The 20,432-nt window shown below is 41.8% G+C and overlaps 1 protein-coding gene across 12 annotated transcripts in view; it reads left to right on the top strand.

The window, feature by feature from the left end:
• CNOT1 (CCR4-NOT transcription complex subunit 1) overlaps window positions 1-20,114 on the top strand; it is a 57,653-nt gene extending 37,539 nt beyond the window's left edge. For 8 of the 12 annotated variants that reach the window (XM_053399365.1, XM_053399369.1, XM_053399367.1 and 5 more), the window contains 22 exons: window positions 228-305; window positions 590-767; window positions 1,244-1,374; window positions 1,500-1,796; window positions 3,516-3,656; window positions 3,736-3,840; window positions 3,944-4,063; window positions 4,560-4,751; window positions 5,329-5,471; window positions 6,319-6,427; window positions 6,518-6,687; window positions 8,293-8,545; window positions 10,970-11,218; window positions 11,771-11,934; window positions 13,081-13,198; window positions 14,627-14,728; window positions 14,999-15,172; window positions 16,070-16,219; window positions 17,001-17,181; window positions 18,070-18,202; window positions 18,789-18,923; window positions 19,044-20,114. In XM_053399365.1, coding sequence (XP_053255340.1) covers window positions 228-305; window positions 590-767; window positions 1,244-1,374; window positions 1,500-1,796; window positions 3,516-3,656; window positions 3,736-3,840; window positions 3,944-4,063; window positions 4,560-4,751; window positions 5,329-5,471; window positions 6,319-6,427; window positions 6,518-6,687; window positions 8,293-8,545; window positions 10,970-11,218; window positions 11,771-11,934; window positions 13,081-13,198; window positions 14,627-14,728; window positions 14,999-15,172; window positions 16,070-16,219; window positions 17,001-17,181; window positions 18,070-18,202; window positions 18,789-18,923; window positions 19,044-19,122 — 3,402 coding nt within the window. In that variant the 3' untranslated portion in view covers window positions 19,123-20,114. The remainder of the gene's footprint in view (window positions 1-227; window positions 306-589; window positions 768-1,243; window positions 1,375-1,499; window positions 1,797-3,515; window positions 3,657-3,735; window positions 3,841-3,943; window positions 4,064-4,559; window positions 4,752-5,328; window positions 5,472-6,318; window positions 6,428-6,517; window positions 6,688-8,292; window positions 8,546-10,969; window positions 11,219-11,770; window positions 11,935-13,080; window positions 13,199-14,626; window positions 14,729-14,998; window positions 15,173-16,069; window positions 16,220-17,000; window positions 17,182-18,069; window positions 18,203-18,788; window positions 18,924-19,043) is intronic. The other 4 variants (XM_053399375.1, XM_053399371.1, XM_053399372.1 and 1 more) reach the window with 1 other exon arrangement.
• Window positions 20,115-20,432: the final 318 nt, after the last annotated feature.

Below are 20,432 nucleotides of genomic sequence, written 5' to 3'. Positions count from 1 at the left end.
TGTGTGTTAGTTCAAAGCAGAGGTGGGACCCTGTGGTTAGTGTTGGTGATAGTTGGCAGCCATCGGCATCTGGAGGCCACTGGGTTCTCCTCCTTGGCTTGGTTTACAGCCTCATGTTTCCATTGTTTTGCTAAAAGATTAGGCATGCTTTAACACCATTTAAATGATGTTCTAGCCCTCTTTTTGAAACAGGACTGTTAACTTGTATCATTCCACTGTTTTTGTAGGTTTTCCGGCCTCCGAATCCTTGGACCATGGCTATTATGAATGTACTAGCAGAGCTGCACCAGGAACATGACTTAAAAGTAAGTTTCAGTTAGGTGCTTTGAGCTCCTCAGCATTGATTTGTTTTTGAACAACTTGTTACAATGCATCTGTTTAAAGATTTGAGCTTAGTTAGTGAGCTGTAGCCAATTTAATGAGAATAGACTTTCTCCAGAAAATTACACATGTTCCAATGGTTTTCACCTCATTCAAAATATTTGCCTTGAAGCATGTAGCTCTTCAGAACTTGCCTTAAGATTTATATAGCAGGTATACATAACTAATAAGTACATTATTAAACCTGAAATCATTAAATATTGTACAGCTGAATCTGAAGTTTGAAATCGAAGTGCTCTGCAAGAACCTTGCCCTTGACATCAGTGACCTGAAACCTGGGAACCTCCTAAAAGACAAAGATCGATTGAAAAGTTTGGATGAACAGCTGTCTGCTCCAAAGAAAGATGTAAAACAACCAGAAGAGCTTCCACCAATTACGACCACTAGTAAGTGTCAAGGATGATTCATACAGTCATCCTTGTATCATACAAATATAGCCTGCACCTCACAGGGCAATTAGTAAGGAATCTTCTTTCTATTATCTGTTCTCTCTTACTCTTAATATTATTAACACTACAACTGTTTTAGCAAACCTGGAGACAGGGAATTCAGTTTAGGCCTGGGTAGTGTAACCTTTCACGAGATACCCTCCCACGTCCTGGTAATAGGAATACTACAGTAAATTCTAGTACTCATTCTACCTGAGCAGTTCACCTAATTCCAGATTGCTTTTCAAGTGACATCTCTGATATCAAAGATAATAGCGTTGTCGGACTTATCAGCATGACTTTAGACCTGAGCAAACACTGTCATATTGGTTGCCAAAATTCTTTTGTTTCCTATAAAACAAGTTTGTAGTATTGAATCTATGTTAGGACATACTCTGAAAACTTTTCTCCTTTTTGCTCTTGTATTTTCTCAGCTGCTTCTACAACACCAGCTACCAGCACCACTTGCACAGCTACTGTTCCCCCACAACCACAGTACAGTTACCATGACATCAATGTTTACTCCCTGGGAGGGCTAGCTCCACACATTACGCTCAATCCAACGGTAAGCTTTTAGACCTGGTCACTTTGATAAGACTTCCACCTTTAGGTTGGAAGGGATAATTTTATGCTTTCTTTCAATGGTATATAAAAAGTTGACATTGACTTTTGGTTGTTTTGCCTTCTCAGATTCCATTGTTCCAGGCCCATCCACAGTTGAAGCAGTGTGTGCGCCAAGCCATAGAGCGTGCAGTCCAAGAACTTGTACATCCTGTGGTGGATCGGTCCATTAAAATTGCCATGACTACGTGTGAGCAGATAGTGAGAAAGGATTTTGCACTAGATTCAGAAGAGTCACGCATGCGTGTAGCGGCACATCACATGATGAGGAATTTGACTGCTGGTATGGCTATGATCACCTGTAGGGAGCCTTTGTTGATGAGCATAGCTACCAACCTGAAGAACAGCTTTGCCACTGCATTGCGGGTATGTTTGCAGTTTATAAGAGACTTTTTTTTGAAGCAGAATAAGTTAAACCCATGTTTTGTGGCATTGCATTCTAGCAAGATTTGGCAGTTCTCTGTTTCTCTGCAGGTAGGAGTTAGTTTCATGATGTATCTTAATGCCCTGCTCAGAATCAATAGTATAGAAAGGTGATGAGAATGCGGACCGAACTAGATTTGAAGTGAGATGTGTCTGCATTTAACCTACATGTTTTTAAAAATGCAAATAGGATTAAAAGATATTTTTTTTGTCAGCTAGGAAGGAAAGGATTCGCGCGCGCACCTTCTGCCTTTTGCAGTCCTGATAATTATTGCCTCCCCTCAGCAGCTCTTGTTTGCAAGGAAAGGATTCGCGCGCGCACCTTCTGCCTTTTGCAGTCCTGATAATTATTGCCTCCCCTCAGCAGCTCTTGTTTGCATCCTGAGCTATGAATTGTGCGTTGAAGATTGCTGAAGACCACGTCTCATCCGTTACCATTTTCTACTGATTGAAATTAATAACCCATTTTTAAATCCAGTCTCAAGTTGTCATCTTCGTTGTTCTTTACCTTTGCTTTTTCAGTGACGTACTGTGGAGAACTTCTGCTGTATTTATTCCATGGGGGGGGGGGAGAATCCATTGTTCTATAAAATAACAGTGGATAGGGATATTGTCAGTGGATATTTTTGCAGCTGGCTTGTTATTAAACTAACCATCATTAGTGTTAAACCACAATTCCAGGTTCAGATGAAACAGGAACCTGTGATCAACTAAAAAAGGAAGTGAAAACTTTTGCGCTTCTTTTCAGCCATGCAAGAGGAGGGGAGGAGTGATGGGACAAGGGCATGGGTAGCAGGCTCATTCACATTTTGTTAAACTGTAGTTTAGACTTGTGGCCAATAAGTAGACTTTAGCATTTGCTTTAGTTCATCTGTGAAACAATTCTGCTTGACTTCCTGAACACTTGCTATGTGGCCCATGGTTGATGCAGCAACAACTTGCAAATAAAGGCTATGGAAGCAAGTGAAGTTTGCAACAAACACACACAGCCTTGCAGCTGTAACTGCGCTTGTTCTTCATGGAGTGAATCTTCTTGTGTTCACTTTTCTTGGCATTATAACAGGCATGAGAATGCCTGTTTTGATATTGAGGCTGAATAAAACCTTGCAGCACTAAGGAATGGTATGAGTAATGGCTTTACGAGAGTCTTGCCATTAGCAGATAAGAATTCTGTTGATTTGTCAGACAGCATTAATCAAGATAATTTTCCCTGATTTGTAGATGAAACGAGAATAAGGGCAGCCTGTTACTGAAGGATCTTTTACTAAAGATCTTTTGCTGTGGTTTAGTAAAGCCATTAGTTCCAGTACATTGGTTTTTGCATTTGTGTATACTAATGAGGGAAAATATCCCATTACTGCATTTAGAGGGCACCTATGATAAGTGAGTTCAGTCCTATGCCTGGAACTTACTTCAGAAAAAAGCACATACATAGAATTGCACTAGAAGTATGTAATGTGGGGCACATGCTAATTATTTGGCAGACTTTTCCCCTTTTGTTTATATGTAGATTTTGAATGAAGCATGTAATTTGCTTGATAGTTTACTTTATGCTAACTCCATGCAAAGCTATGCCATATTTATGAACATCTGTAACTGACATTATGAGTATTTGCCCATTGTGGGCATAGTCCTTTTTTAATGGCTTGCTTTTTAAAATAGGCAGCCTCACCACAGCAGAGGGAGATGATGGAGCAGGCAGCAGCACAGTTAGCCCAAGATAACTGTGAGTTGGCATGCTGTTTCATTCAGAAGACAGCTGTAGAAAAAGCAGGCCCTGAAATGGACAAGAGGCTGGCCACTGTAAGTATGTTGCAGAGTTTCAGTTAAAAGTTAAATCATGTGATTACCAAGTCATTCATCTTTTCTTCTTTTTTTCCAGGAATTTGAGCTCAGAAAACATGCCAGGCAAGAGGGTCGTAGGTACTGTGATCCTGTAGTATTGACTTATCAGGCTGAACGGATGCCAGAACAGATCAGGTTGAAGGTGCGAAATTAAGAGAATTAAAATTATGATCAATGCCACAATATCAGTGGGGAGGCCTTGTTGGAGTCTACTACTTATCCAAATTTTCCTACTTTCTTTTAAGGTTGGTGGAGTGGACCCAAAGCAGCTAGCTGTTTATGAAGAATTTGCACGCAATGTTCCTGGTTTCTTACCAACCAATGACTCAACCCAACCCACAGGAATCCTAGCTCAGCCTATGAAGGTAGAAATCCAGTTGAGATGGTTGAAGTGATTCTGAGGTTAAAGTAAATTACACTGTGACCATTTATTTTACAAGTTATTGGGAGGCTTCCAGAAAATAGTGAGGTTGCTTATTATTTGTGCTTCTCTTCAAAGCTATACAGTCTAATAGTATTATTTGAAAGTCAGAATGAAATGCCACATAAATAAATTTAGATTATGAACTCTGTGGGAGCTAATTACGTAAACCAGTTCACTGATCCCCCCCCCCTTTTAATCCATGACAATTTATCAAACACTTAATACTTTGTTTCATTATAAACTGTTCACAATAAAATCTGCAGATGATTTGCTGTTTTAGCTAAATGTTAAGTGTAAAAAGTACCAGCCAATATTGCTGGTGAAAGCAGTAATGGAATGAAAAAGTTATTAAGAAATCTGTCATGATAAATGGTCAGAATTCTCATTCATTAGCATTCATTTAACTAATAAAGTATTCTTGATTTCTTTTAAATCAGCAAGCCTGGGCAACAGATGATGTAGCACAGATCTATGATAAATGTATGGCAGAACTGGAGCAGCACCTTCAGTCCATTCCTCACACCCTGTCTATGAATCCACAGACTCAAGCCTTACGAAGCCTCTTGGAGGCTGTTGTTGTGGCTCGTAATTCTCGTGATGCTATTGCAGCCCTTGGACTGCTACAGAAGGTTTGTGTATGAACTTGCTTCATTATATATCTGTGACTCCTGGGCCATGGAGAGAGGCTCACTTTATCCAAGGCTTTCTACTCTAGAAACATGCACACAGTTACAACATTAAACTACTTGAACTGAGCACAGGATCAGAACAGTCAGGATTGAATACAGATTATTCTGGGAAAATGCATACTGTTTAAGAAAAGCTGCCTTCCAAGTTGTGAGGAAGGATCTTTCTATAGTGGATACAGCGGTTCCTCCTGCCACCTGCTGTTTTTTGCTGTTTTTTCTGGGCTGTTGTGTAGGAGGCTTTAAAAACAGTTGCTTGGGAATGTCTGTCATTAGAAGCCCTTTTACCACCCAATTGCCGCATTCCCTTGTGGGCTACTCTTCCAAAGCTTGAGTGCTGGTGGTGAGCATTGTTGGAGGCAAAAGTACAAGGAGCGACGGCGATGATGATGATGGTGGGCTGCATTCATACTATGCAAAAGCCACCGAATGCATTGTCTCCCGAGAGCAAAACAGTTTGATTCCTCTCCAAATGACTCAGTAAGATGTTGCTTTTAAGTGTTTGCTCCTCTTCCTACAGGCAGTTGAAGGTTTGTTAGATGCCACCAGTGGTGCAGATGCTGACCTCCTCCTCCGCTACCGGGAATGTCACTTGCTTGTTTTAAAAGCACTGCAGGATGGCCGTGCTTATGGGTCTCCATGGTGCAACAAGCAGATTACAAGGTCAGTGATGAAAGAATAAAGCTTTGAAGGCTGTAGTAGCTGTATTTAAATACAATTATTTAAATATATTCTGATTTTGGCCAACATAAGAATTTCACCTAGTAAGTTCCTTCCCTGTTTCCCACTAAGTTACATAATGAGTTGCATGATAAGTGCCATATGGATTCAGTAGTCAAGGGTTTGGGGCTTTCTCCTGAAATAGGATATTGGTGTGAGAATTAAGTTGGGTGATAAAAGAGGCAAACTAAATACCATTCATGCAACTTAAACAAAACTGACCCCTGGTCTGGATTGAGAGTCTGGTGTGGCGGCGGGGCTTAAAACATTTGTGTCCCGTCCCCCCCATTGCAGTTTCTATTTGAATTGGAGAGCCTGCACCTGCTACCTTCATTCAGAGATCAACTTCCATTCATGCAGTGGAAGTTTCATTAAACTGTGGCAGGTGCAGGGGACATGAGCCGTACTAGGGCCCCAATTCAGATCCCTACCCTATTTGCTTTTTTTTTTTTTTTTTTAAAAGGCCATTCACACAACTGCTAGTTTCATCTGGTTTGGATCTAAAACTTGCAGTATGAATATTTTTAGATTCCTAAAATAGTTATTCTATGACTTTGTGGTTTTACATTGTTATAAGCTTTTGTGAATGGGGCAGCTGGACTTTAATCTGCTCCTTCATCTTCAGCTACAAAGTCTGTTGGCTTTCTTAACATGGGGCAGTTACAGTCAGCTGGTGTTTCTGAAATGAATGTGTGGAATAATTGGAGAGGAAGCTACCTCTCTGTGTGTTTTGAAACTTGAGACTGAGGAGAAAACAAAGTTAACACAAGAAAACATCTAATTTTTCCAGGTGCCTGATAGAATGCCGAGATGAATATAAATACAATGTAGAAGCAGTGGAGCTACTGATCCGTAACCACCTAGTTAACATGCAGCAGTATGACCTCCACCTGGCTCAGGTGAGATACTGCCGCCAAGTTAGTTATTAAATCTCTGCTTATGCTTTAGAAGGAAAACTGTTCACATTCTTGCCTCCTTTTTCTTGACAGTCAATGGAGAATGGCTTGAACTACATGGCAGTGGCATTTGCAATGCAGCTGGTGAAAATCCTCTTGGTGGATGAAAGAAGTGTTGCTCACATAACAGAAGCAGATCTGTTTCACACCATTGAAACTTTGATGAGAATTAATGCTCACTCCAGAGGGAATGCACCAGAAGGGTAATGTTAAGAGTGTTGAGTGCCAGTGAAGGAATGTTTCCTGCTAGTGCAAGTTTGGCAGTGGTGATGATGATGATGATGAAGATGATGAAGTGAGGCTCTGCCATTCCTGTCCACTCCTTTTACCTTGTGGGATCACTGTGTAATATCTACTGTGCTTCAGAGTGCCATCCCCCACCCAGTCCTGAATCTCCATTTTTAACGAACTATGTAGAGTGTAATCTACAAAATACAAGCTTGCTTTAACCATTGTTTAGTTTTCTATTTAATCCAGGCACAACTTTGATTTATTATGGGCCATCGCACATTTACTTCCAATTTAGAATCATACTACATATTGGAAGTACCATGTCATATGTCTTTTGAGACTGTTGCCACTTTAGCAACAATAGTCAGGGGAGATTTGAATGCTCTTCCACATCAGAAACTTGGTGAACATATAAAAAAATTGCCACCTTGGGGAAAAGACTAGAATCCCTTTCTCTGGTTTGCAGTTTTCCAGTGTTTAGGGAGTTGCACGTATTGAGGAACATTCAGACATGGATTCTCCCACCTACTTTCTGAAATTGCCACCTGGTAGTTTAGAATATGTAATTCAAACCTTAAGTTTGCTGCAGGCAGGACTGACATGCCTTTTTAGGCCTGCAGTATTAGGCATGGTTTTGTGGAAGCACGCCCTGGTGTGACACCTTCAAATCTTCATTCTGGAAGGTAGTGATGATTACACTGAGGGTGAGTAATAAGTGACAGATCAAAGGTTTTGAAAAGCAATATACCCACCATTTCTGAAGCACTTGTAGTCCACTCTCCTAGATGTCTTGGGCTGAAGGACAGAGGCCATTCTTTTCTGTTCTTGCCCAACTACAGCAGATCCATTCCCTAATGCCAGGCACTAGACTAGGTCACCTCACTTTTTTTATCTCCAAATTTATCTGGCAGTAATAGGGCACAATTCATTCAGATTGTTATTGTGTTTCTTTGAAGCTTATGTCATGGAGCCATTGTGGGTTAGTGGATGGCATGTTGGACTTAAATCTAGGCGACTTTGGTTCAAAGGTTTGCTGAACCAAGATGCCAACTGGGCTCCCAACTCTTTTTTTTTTAAAAAAAAGATTATCTGGTAATAATGAAGCCAATCTCGCACTTTATCTTTCAGTTTCTCAAAACTCTGCAATTTCAGTCTGTCCCCTTCTTGTTCCAAAATTTCCCAGTATTTTGGCCATTTGGCCTCCATATTAAGTTTTCTCTGAGCCTTAGCCTCCATTGGTGACAACCACCTTGGAGTTTTATTTTCCAATAGGTCTTTATATCTAGTCCAAACATTAAACAGTGCTCTCCTGACAATATGATTTTTAAAAGCTTTGTGTGCTTTCACCTTGTCGTACCACAAATATGCATGCCCTGGGCTCCCAACTCTTGCCCCTAAACCATGTCATAGTTTTGGTTGCAATAATATAATAACATCTTGTATGCTATCTCTGTGAGACAAGTATGTGAAGCAAATGTTTGAAATACAATGCTGTTGTTTGTGGGGTATTTTTTAAAAATTATGCACATAGCACAAGTAATCTAAACCCAAGCATGTTCATTCTGGATCTCTCATAGGTTGCCCCAGCTGATGGAAGTGGTACGGTCCAACTATGAAGCCATGATTGACCGTGCTCATGGAGGGCCAAATTTCATGATGCATTCTGGGATCTCTCAGGCCTCTGAGTATGATGATCCCCCTGGCCTGAGGGAGAAGGCAGAATATCTCCTGAGGGAGTGGGTGAATCTCTACCACTCTGCAGCAGCTGGGCGTGACAGCACCAAAGCATTCTCTGCATTTGTTGGACAGGTAGAGCTTGGGGAAAGAAAGGTGCTTTTTATTCAACATAAGTAGGTTATGATGCCCTTGGATCAAGTAGAGTACTATGTAATATCGATTTCCCCTTTTTAAAAATTCCACTTTGCATGATGGCAGTACGTGCAACATGTCATATCAGTGTAGTGAAACATGTTAGTAAATAGTTGTTTGTTTGTGCTAGCCAGTATCATGATGCTGGGGGCTCTCCACTGCATCCACTAGGAGGTTGTGTTCTTTAAATGAAGAAAGACCTGGCTGAGGGGGACTGCATGCTGTGGGGCGGTGGTCAGCAAGGAAAAGATTCCCAGTGCCCCACAGAGCTCTTTGGCTTTCTCAGGGTGGAGGATGTGTCCTTGCTCCGAGGAGAGAAACCTAAGAAGCTAGGGCAGAGCATGTACCTGAGCAGCCACCGCCAGTGGGCACTTCGTGCAGCTCTTGACAGTCCCGAGGGTCTTCCACTCATTTATTTTGTGCCCAAAGGAAGCAGCTGCTCTTCTGAAGGCAGCTGTAGAGGTCATGTGGGATATGCTCCAAGGAGAATCCCTGTGCCCTGTGGTTGTGGCCTTTAGTCAGCCACCCTGAAGGGGAGGGTGACTGCCACCAGCCAGGTATGGCCACTGCTTGTACACTACTTAATGCAGTTTCCTTAACTCGTCCCCGCCCCCGCCCCCCGTGATTCTATGTTACAGATGTTAGAGAGGTGTTTGCAAAAGCTAGAATCTCTTTACATATGTAGGCATGGAATATGGCAAGCAGTTTGCCAGGTTTCTTTTACTCCGCTACCACAGTCCTTCAGAGGTGCCAAAACTTCTTTGCTGCCTTATTTTAGTTGCATTTCAAGTAGCCACTCCACTGCCTGCTTGCATATGTGAATAAATTGCAGGTCCTCTTCCAGATAGAAATGTATTTATTAAGACTGCAGAAACAGTGGTACTTGCCATTAAAATTTTGCCTTATTGGTGTATGGAGCACTTTGAAAACAGTGGCTATGAAAACTATTCAGTACTATGAGGACAGCAAAATTTCACATGCCTTTCCCCTGAGATCCCTAGACAGCTACCCAAAAAAGTTGCAGTATCTCTGAAATGCAACATAATTTGCCTAAATAATGCACAAGTAAAACCGATAAAGATGTGTAGGGAATAAACTGAAAATCAGGTCTGCCTTCAGTGTTACGCTGACCCCTGCAAAATGCCAGAGTGAATGGATCACTGATGAATGGAGCCCTGTTGTTCAGTAGCAGAATTTTCTGTTCCTATTTGTCACTTTAGTTGCTCTGCATTTTAGAGATTATTGCTTATGAGAAGCGTTTTGAATGCTTTGAATGCTTTCATAATGAGAATTTCATAACCATTGCTTTAAAAATTGTGATATCAGATCTTGCAAGTGACTAAAATATCTGTCGACAGACTACTTATGAAACCGACAGGAGTAGCAATCCATTCTCATGGGCCTACGTTCCTAAGAGGGGTAGTCTTAACCCTCCTGCACCATGTAGCTTCCCTGCCTAGAATTTCACTTCACTACTTTTCCTGAGCACTTTTCTCCTATCCTCATGTGGAAGGGACCATTCACTTCTGCATCCTAGTCTAGCAATGTGTCCCTGGAGGAGAAGCATGACTAGTTGGGCCTCTCAACACTGCAGGATTGATGTGTGGTATTCTGCATAAAGTACAGCTTCCATAGTTCCAGTCTACTCTGGAATGGTATTGCTCCTTCATATTCCAGTGTTTTGGAATGTGCTATAGAAAGCTTGAGAGAAGGAGATTGTCTATTGCACTTAATTCCTGTTTTCAGTGTCACCCAGAGGGTATTCCACCTGCCATTGTTTCCTGTGGGCCAAGCTTTGCTCTGAGGCTTCTGCCTCACTGCACAGATGGGAAGCTACTCCTCATGCTTTTGCTGCATGTGTGCTTGGGTTATTGCGTACAGGTTGTTGGTTCTTTTAAGGCATTTAGAGTTTATTTCTGCTCTGACAGTCCAGTCTAGGAAGATCAAGATGATGGCCCTGTCTGCTGCTCCAGGTGGAGGTGCTATCCCACTGGTTGGGAATGCCCTCCAGGAGAAGCAGAACAGGAATTCACAGTAAGAAATGTCCCTTTCTGCATATAGCATGCAGCATCAGTAATGCCTACATACAGAGGCAACATGGGTGTTGTGTTTACTTCCTTGCCAGCATAGTTTCCTTTTCCACCTGGTTCCTGGATGTAGATGTTACCAGTGTGGGACCTGATTACATAGAAATGATCTTATGCTACTATGGTTGGTAATGTAGGAATTGACCCTAAGAAGCATCACCAGCCTTTTCTGTGCCAAACTGCAGTGTTACAGTCTAGCCCACTTGCTTTCCATTATGTCTAGATAGAACATTACTAGCTTGATTTTAGAAAAAAGAGAAGTTCTTTAGGTCTGAGTCTACCTTTTCCCCCATTACAGATGCATCAGCAAGGAATCCTGAAAACCGATGATTTGATCACACGATTCTTCCGTCTTTGCACTGAAATGTGTGTTGAGATCAGCTATCGTGCTCAAGCTGAGCAGCAGCACAACCCCGCTGCCAATCCCACCATGATCCGTGCCAAGTGTTACCACAACCTGGATGCCTTTGTGCGCCTCATTGCACTGCTGGTGAAGCACTCTGGGGAGGCCACCAACACAGTCACCAAGATCAACTTGCTCAACAAGGTTGGGAGCACCCTTCCCTGTCCCCAGTACCCATCTTGAGTTTAGCTGGTTGTGAGAATGGGTAGTATATTTTAGAATTGTGATGACTGAGGCTGGTGGGAGTTGTAGTCCATGGGGCCAGGTTGGCAAAGGTTTCCTTATTAAATGAATGGGAACTGGTGCAGCATGTTTTTTTACGAACACAGTCTAGGAGTTCCATGTTTTAAAATCGTGATCCATCTATGGATGATGTTTGGCAGGTGATTGCCTCCTCTGTAAAAGGGATCCTTAGCTACATTGTAAAGAATGTCAGTGTACTATGCAGAATGTACTTGGAGCACTTAGCAAAAGCATTACATAAAATTCTGAATAAGGGTTTGAGATGTGCATATCTCCCGTTCACTTACATGTGAAAGGGCAGAAAACATTATTGTAAAGTTGCAGTCAAGATCACCAGTTTGTTGTAGTGTCCTCAAGAAATACTGAGTATGTGCATGAATTCCAGTTGGCATTGCAGTAATTATAAGCATACATAAAAGTTGCACTTGAGCACATTGCCTTTTTTACCTCTAGGTTCTTGGGATAGTTGTGGGAGTCCTTTTGCAGGATCATGATGTTCGTCAAAGTGAATTCCAGCAGCTTCCCTACCACCGCATTTTCATCATGTTGCTGTTAGAATTAAATGCTCCTGAGCATGTCCTGGAAACCATAAACTTTCAGACACTCACAGCCTTCTGGTAGGTATCATTTAATTGACTAGAGGACACTTTGGGTCTTTTCAAACTCTAGACTTCTGTGATTTGCATTGGGTCTACACCAGTTCACTTTAGTTAACACTAATTTTGTGTAATTTTAAATATGTTGATAGACTTGGAGTCTATTTTGGTTACTGGAATAATTGCACATTAAGAAAACTTGTGGGCATATGTGGGACTCTTTCCCTACACGGACTGTTCTCTAGTGTATGGAACCAATGCTTCTCAGCCTCTTGGTGTGAGGGAAGGGTTTTTATACTGCTCTGTCTTAATCTCTCTGGAGTCCCACATTGGGATCTGTAGCTGTGGAGCTGGATTTAGAACATTCTAGAGCTTTAGCCAGACTCAATCCCTGGTCAAGTTGGGACATTGATCCTGTGTTCCACTCAGGAGTGGTGCTATTATAGTTGTACAGACTGCCATCTGGACACCTATGGGAATTTATGGCAACTAAAACGCTCCTTTACTTTAGTGAATCTGTTTATTAAAACTGTGATTCCTATATGATACATTATTGTCTTGGATCTTAATTATGCATCTTTTACTACATTTGAATGGTTTGGGGCCACCATCATTCCTTGGAGAAATATTTGATGCACTTTTAAAATAAATGGCAAACTTACTTGTACAGTTTTATAAAATCCACAGATTTTTGGCATTAAATGCAATGGAAGGAATAAGTTGTAGTTTGATGGCTTTGGAATTATTGGGCAGGAGACAGAGGGGCTTTACAGAAGGGCATTACGACTACCCATAGGCCACTGGGAATTCTGCCTTCAAGGCAGATGCAACCCTGGGGGTGGGCAGGGAGATTCAAATATCCTTGTATAGTGCCATAGAACAAATCATATCCTCCCCGATCATCAGCTTGAACATTTGATGTGCAGGAAGGAGCTGATAACCTGCCCTTTTCATCTGATCTGCATGAGTCAGCTGGAGGTTCACAAACACCCACTGCTGCTGGCATTTGGCCCTGTAGGGTTGGCCAAGAGTGAATGCTGGCCCTTGGTCCTTAAAAAATTTAACCACCTCTGCCTGATTTAGACTTCAAGGATGGTCTCAGTTCAATCCAGATTCTTGGCAGTGCTTTAAACAAATCTGACACAGTGTTGTATGTTTTTATTTCAGTAACACATTTCACATCCTGAGACCTACAAAAGCTCCAGGTTTTGTTTATGCTTGGCTAGAATTGATCTCCCATCGGATATTTATTGCAAGAATGCTGGCACATACACCACAGCAGAAGGTGTGGCTGCAGTTTATCTTCTGTAACTTACGAAGCTTCCAAAGGGAATAAGGATGCATCTTGGTTTGCAGGTTTTGTTTAACTAGAATGACTTTATGCCATTTAAATTTATGATGTCTGCTTTTAAGGTCTTTACCATATTCCCACAACGTAGCTGCAGGACGGATTAAAAATGGGATTTTAATCCTCATCCCTTAAAAAACCCAGCCTGGTAAAATTCAGTCTGAATACAAGAATGTTAAACCTTCACTTTTAACCCTTAAAACTGAACCATCCTTCAGTCAAATACACTGGCTGCCTTTGCATGGAACACTAGATTCAGGAGTGTGCTTTAAAGCAAACCATGGTTAATTAAACAGGCCAACTTTATAACCTGTGGCTTGAAGTTGATTTGTTTTGAAACTTAGCAGTGTTTTAAACCTAGATTCCTATTTCACACATAACTCTTAAGTTTTGTAAAAGTGAAAACTATACCCTGCCAGCCTCCCAGCAGCGTGGGAGAAGGAAGTAGGAGAAATATGGTTATATGCTACAATTGTTATGAGCTTGATAGTGTGGTTGCAGTGGTGGTGGTGAGTGAGGCTCGATATATCATGGTATGTACTAGGATCCAGTGCTCGTCTCAGTAGGATGTGATCCAGTATTATTCCTAGGAGGGCCTTCCTTCCACTAGTTCTACCTGTATGACCTTGACTAAAGTGCATATTTTATGTACTTTTTATCAGAGTTGCGGGATTATCTCAGTTCTCAATTTAAGAATACCCTTCCTCTCTGTTAAAAAAAGGACAGTACTTTTTAATCTTCTGAAAATAAACTGTTCTGCCTATTAATTACCAGCCTTTTTCTTCTGAAAATGCTTGGCCCTTTAGTTGCCTGTGAGCAGACAAAGACAATTGTGCAGAGGTACATGAGCTGCAATGGACAAGTTCCCTATTTTGTTTCTAGGCAGGGGCAAGGGAGGAGGGTTGTGCAGTGTAAGAGAAAGAGAGGTTAAAATTATTTTCTATTTAAAATGAATATTTAAATCAGTTACTCCAGCAGCCATAGATGTTAAACAGAAGTTTGATATAACTTACAAGGAACCATTTGCAGCCTTGTAGGTTGTATCAAACTTTTGAGAGTCCACAGCTGCACTGTATTGGGGCAGATGTGACCAAGTCTTTCCAGTAAATCTCACTCATTCTTCCATTTCCCTTAAGTCCAGAATTCAACCCCTACAGTGCCCCTTATTGTACATATTTGGCTGGTTTCACTATGGATTTCATATTTCAGGTAGCCCTGACAGATTAAAGAATAATGTACTATACTGCTTTGTAATATGCAAATTGTTAGTTCTACCAACAATGTTAAGTGGGATCCAGTTCAGACATTATAGTAAATATATTAGCAAATATCACATAACTCTTATCATGTAAATTCTCTTTCCAGGGGTGGCCTATGTACGCTCAGCTGTTGATAGATCTGTTTAAATATTTGGCTCCTTTCCTGAGGAATGTGGAACTTGCCAAACCTATGCAAATTCTGTACAAGGTAAGTAGAATTTAGAATAGAACAGAAGAGAATTTGTTACAATTCAGTGATGGTCTGGATTATTTTCCCAGCACAATTGTAGCTTCACAGTAAAGTTCAAATCATACAGCCCTTTTCCATGGGATTGTGGATGAGGAAATTGACCTGCGTATGTAAAAAGTGTGTCACCAACATGAAACATTTGGAAAGCTCTGATAATAGTGTTGGTTGAGATGTGTTGCATAGATTTAGCATAGATACTTAGTTCTCTTTCCCCCCGTTTTTTTGTAGGGTACTCTGCGTGTGTTGTTGGTCCTGTTACATGACTTCCCAGAATTCCTCTGTGACTACCACTATGGTTTCTGCGATGTGATTCCTCCAAACTGTATTCAGCTAAGGAATCTGATATTGAGTGCCTTCCCACGTAATATGAGGCTTCCAGATCCGTTCACTCCCAACCTTAAGGTAATGTACAAGGCCTAATTTGTATGAGACCTCATCTGTTGAAGCACCTGAGATTGTGCAATGGTGTTGATGCTTTTGCATAAACAACTAGTGGGTCAGCTTGACCTGCTTTGATGAAACAGGGTAGCCAATATAATGCCCTCCTGATGTTGGACTCCAACTCCTGTTGGTCCCAACTAGAAGGCTAGTGCTTAAAGATGACAGGAGTTGTAGTCCATCAACATCTGAAGGGCACCCCATTAGCTACCCCCAGCCTTAGGGAAGCTGTTTATAACACTGAAACGCCCCAGGTGGGGAATGTCATTGTGAACTCCTGGTCTTGAAAAGAGCATTCTGTCCTGGAACATACACGGCAGTCGTTGCTTAGTAGTAAAGATGCACTTGAACTCTGGCATCTGTTCCAGCATATCAGTTTGCTTATGCTACATCTATACCTGAGGCCCTCCTTTGAGTGCCACCACCATGAGAGATCCACTGGGTGTTAACAGGAGAAGGGGCCTTTTCTGTGGTGCCTTTCTGCTTGTGGGATGCTCTCCACAGGGAAGCTCGCCTGGCACCATCATAACATATATTTAAACACCAAGCAAAACCTTTCCTCTGTAACCAGCCTTTTGGCCCTTAACTATCTGTGGCCTTTTAGAATTGGGCAGGATGTTTTCAATGTCTGTCCTCCCCACTGGTTTTAATATATTTAATATATTGATGTGGGGTGGTTTTTTTGTTTGGTTGGTTGTAAGTCACTTTGGTTTGCATTGGGCAAGATAAAGCAGCTGTCACATTTAAGATCATGGTGGTGGTGGTGATACAAGAGTGATACTCAGCCTTCCCTGTGGACTTCAGATGGGTAACAGCTGAATGGTAGAAAATAACGTTAGGGTGCTTCTGTGTGCTCGACAGGTGGACATGTTGAGTGAGATTAATATTGCTCCACGGATACTCACCAATTTCACTGGAGTGATGCCACCTCAGTTCAAGAAGGATTTGGATTCCTACCTCAAAACCCGTTCTCCAGTCACGTTCCTGTCCGACTTGCGTAGCAACTTGCAGGTGAGGGGCTTACTCAAAAATCAGATTGAGGAAGAGGTCTGTGAGTGGAGGTTAGCATGCAGTCCTGTGTCTGCTGTGTCTTTTGCTCCAAAACAGGCTTTTAGGTCCTCTGTCTAAAGCAGGGCTCATCAACCTTATTTGGGGGTGTGGGCAGTTCTGGAATTTTGAGTGTGTCATTCTTTTACTCCTCCCCAAACAGAGATTTTCTTTACTTTTTGTGGGGGGATATTTGGGTAAAAATGAGATCCAATAGGCTTAAAACGGATCTTCTTGAATTTGCAGCCTTTTACATGGAGTCCCTTAAAAATAACTATCAGATTGAGGCTTACAGTGGTGGACCCACAGTAAAAATCATAGATCTGGTGCTTGCCAGATGCATAGTTTAGTCATCAAAGAGAGGAAAGATCCCAGTTCAGCCCTGATCCCACTGCAGAATGTGTCATACATTAAAGAGACATAAATTAGGAAAAGATCAGTTTTACCTGGCCCAGATAATGCATCCTGATGGAGCTGTGGGTCTCTGTTTAGCAACTTTTTATTATATTGTAATGCATGTATCTTTTAAAAACTAGTACCTAGTTGGGGATGGATTGTGCCGCAGCAGTGATAGAGGAGATAAGAGAAGCCTGCCTGCTGTTAAAGCTAATGGCTTTGGCAGACCTTTTAGTGAGTTATACTCTGCAGTTTAAACATTCGTAATCACATAATATATTTTCTTCACGGCTCTTTGTCTCGGAGGTCCAAGGCAGTGATTTTGCCTCTTTTATGTTCACCCCACTAGGTATCAAATGAGCCTGGCAATCGCTACAATATCCAGCTGATAAATGCCCTGGTGCTGTATGTAGGTACTCAAGCTATTGCACATATTCACAACAAAGGCAGCACTCCTTCCATGAGCACCATCACCCACTCGGCTCACATGGATATCTTCCAGAATCTTGCTGTTGACCTGGACACAGAAGGTAAAAAAGGAAGCTTGATAGTACTTCAAATCAGCTAGCCTAATGTTAAATCAGATGCAAGAGGTTTATCTCTAGGTCTTTGGCAGTGGGGGAAAAAGAGCCTGGGAAATCAACCTGGTGAGGTCAGACATAAATACTGTATAATTGATAATGTGCTAGCCTTACAATTGATACTGGACTTCAGAGGCTAGCTGATAATTGCAGGTATTGGCGTTCTATGACAGAATCAATCCTGCATCTCACTATTTACATGGATAATACTTTGCTTTAATTTGGCCAGATTGTACCCTAAAATATTGTTAGATTTTAGAAATTATGTTTAAAATATTCCACAACTAATATATAGAAAGGTTTTATTTAGTTCCATCTAAGTGGTGGGGAACTTCTAGCCCAAGGGCCAAATGTGGTCCTTCAGACCTCATCACTCCCCACCCCCAGCCCAGGCCATGACCCACACTCTCCTTGGTTGAGTTTGCCAGCTTGGAATGTGTCTGTGAACTGTGATGATGCCTCTCGCTTGGCTGTATGGAGAACAGAAGTTAGTTGTATGTATCTGTAGAAACCGGTTACTTTTACATAGCTGGAATGCAGCTTAATGTCAAACCAGTTGCTTTTACTTCTGATCCCACCCCTGGCATGTGGCCTCCAGGCTGCAAAATGTTGCCCCTGCCCCTTGTGTAAGCCAACAGGTTTATGAAAATGAATTACAAACTAGGAAACTTTGAGAAGTGAGCCTGGGAAATTCATGTCAACTGGTGGCAGCACCCATTTAATTAACCTTTCCGGCTTTCGGACATAACTCTTGGAACTAACAAATTAGCCAGGCAAGGACTGTTGATTTCCTTTGTGTTTAAGAGAATCTAACTATTTACCTTTTTTGTGTTCCAGGTCGGTACCTCTTCCTAAATGCAATTGCCAATCAGTTACGGTACCCAAACAGTCATACTCACTATTTCAGCTGCACCATGCTTTACCTATTTGCAGAGGCCAACACTGAAGCTATTCAAGAACAAATCACCAGGTAAGAGATCTGAGGAGTCTAAAGCAATCCCTACATTGCCTAGTTCTCACAAAAGAGCCAATGAGGAATTGGGGAGAAGCTTCAGGAGCTAACACTTAGTTGGTCCACTGCCATCTGAAGCTGTCCTGCCCAGCAACCAGGAAGAAAGTGTCTTGTCCCCGTTGCAGCAGTAGCAAGTCACTGCTGGCAATGTAACAAACACTCTAAGCTTTGCCCCTCTTATCCACATGTAGAGTAGGACTTCCAGTGTTTATTAGAGGGTTCACATGGTTTGAAAGGCAGCTGTTAAGGTGGTTGCAATGATTCCATGCAAGGATCCTTTTCTGGATGGAGGAGCATTCATCCCCACAAATCTGCAGCCAGAGTCTGCAGTGGTGAAGCCTAGAATCAGGTTTCCCACTCTCACATTGTATTGAGAAGCAAAGTCTTCCACATTCTGAAAGCAGCATAGTGCTAATTAATGTTGCCAGACGCAATCCCATGAGGGTACCTATTCTCAGCGGGACCTTGATATTCCTGCATCATGTCTTTCATACTGGCACGCGGTGTGACTTTCCCCATGCCTTAATCTGTTTCTCTTTTACAGAGTTCTGCTAGAACGACTGATTGTAAATAGGCCTCACCCATGGGGTCTCCTTATTACCTTCATCGAGCTGATTAAAAACCCAGCATTTAAGTTCTGGAATCACGAGTTTGTCCATTGTGCTCCAGAAATTGAAAAGTGAGTAATTTTAAACAGTTAGTTGTTCAGTGTATTTGGGGGACTCAGTCCTAGGATCTCTGGTACTTGCAGAGGAGAGGAAGTTGTGTCTTGAAATAAAGTTTATTCTCCTTGTTGTAGGTTGTTCCAGTCTGTTGCGCAATGTTGTATGGGGCAAAAACAGGCACAACAAGTAATGGAAGGAACTGGAGCTAGTTAGAGAAAGCAACCACCCTGGAAATTGTGCCAGCCTGGAGATCTCCATCCCATCAAGCTGACAGAATAATGTGTGCGGGTCTAGCCAGACCTTGGAGGCTGCCTCTCCCTCCCCCATGTTGGGCTTACATCACAGATCTTTGTGTGAGAAATCTCCTCCTCTGTGGGCATGTTCCAAAGTTTTAAAAACAAAAGTTTTGACTCTTGGCCAAAATTCAGAAGATGCTGTGAATATAATTTCAAACTTATTGTAAATACACAGAACAGAAATATTTGTCTGAACTTTGGGTTTGTGCGAATTGTGTTTCAAGAGAGGCACATACTGTGTGCCTGACCAGCCTGTAATAGAAGTGGTGGCTGCTGATGCCAAGTGTTTTGTCTGGGGCAGATCTGCTCTCCTGACATTCCCAGACTCCCAAAGAATATGGAAAAGCCAGTTTAAATATTATGTAACTTATTTTTCTTGTGGGTGGGAGACCTGTAAATCACAAAGTTGTCAAAGAGGGGGGAAATGGATGCATTGGAGCACAGGATCCTACAGTATATGGGGGACTGGGTGGGGGAAAGTTAGGATTAGGGTCCAGTATATTGCTTTTCCCAGTATCAAATGCTGCCAGCAAGAGGCACGAACGTTGGAGCGGAGGACTTCCTTTGTTTTGATTCGCAAAGATATACTTTGGGCCCTTTGGGAGAGGGCTAGTGGGTTTAGCAAAGGAAACAAGAGACCAGGCCTGTAGATTTTCTTTCTTGACACTTGTAAATTTTGGGATGGGGAGGATGTGAATCTGTTAACTGCTCCCCTGTGGCCACAAAGTTTGAGTTTGTAAAAAGAACAAAAAGGACCAATACAGCCCATTTTGTAAGGATTTTGAATGTTTTGTAAATGTATTGGTCCACGTGTTGTATTTTGTAGCCTTTCTAGTTCTCTTGGGCTTTAGTTCTCCCACTTCTTGTATGTATGCATTCTGTAGTTAAACATTAAAGTCATGAAAAGCAGCACATGTCCATGTTTTCTCATCATCTATGACGAATGTTGTTAATGTTCTTCACTGCTTATATTTTCAACATAAATCTAATTCCTTTTTATACTATCAAGATGCAGTACATCAATCTAATATATTGCTACTTTAACAATGTTTAACTGCTATCTTAGGAGGATAAAATTGAGGCATCAGTAAAATGTAAGCAAGAATCCTATTCTTGCTGATTCCCTGGGCAGTTAAGTGGGCTTCCAATAAGGGGAGTTTTTTAAAAAAACACCTAGGAGCTTTCATTTAGTGCACATGTTCAGGCCTAGAGATGGTACCTCCAGGT

The sequence above is a fragment of the Podarcis raffonei genome, chromosome 8 (genome assembly GCF_027172205.1).
Source record: "Podarcis raffonei isolate rPodRaf1 chromosome 8, rPodRaf1.pri, whole genome shotgun sequence".
Lineage (NCBI taxonomy): Eukaryota > Metazoa > Chordata > Lepidosauria > Squamata > Lacertidae > Podarcis > Podarcis raffonei.
This window is presented reverse-complemented; position numbering and strand designations above follow the sequence as displayed.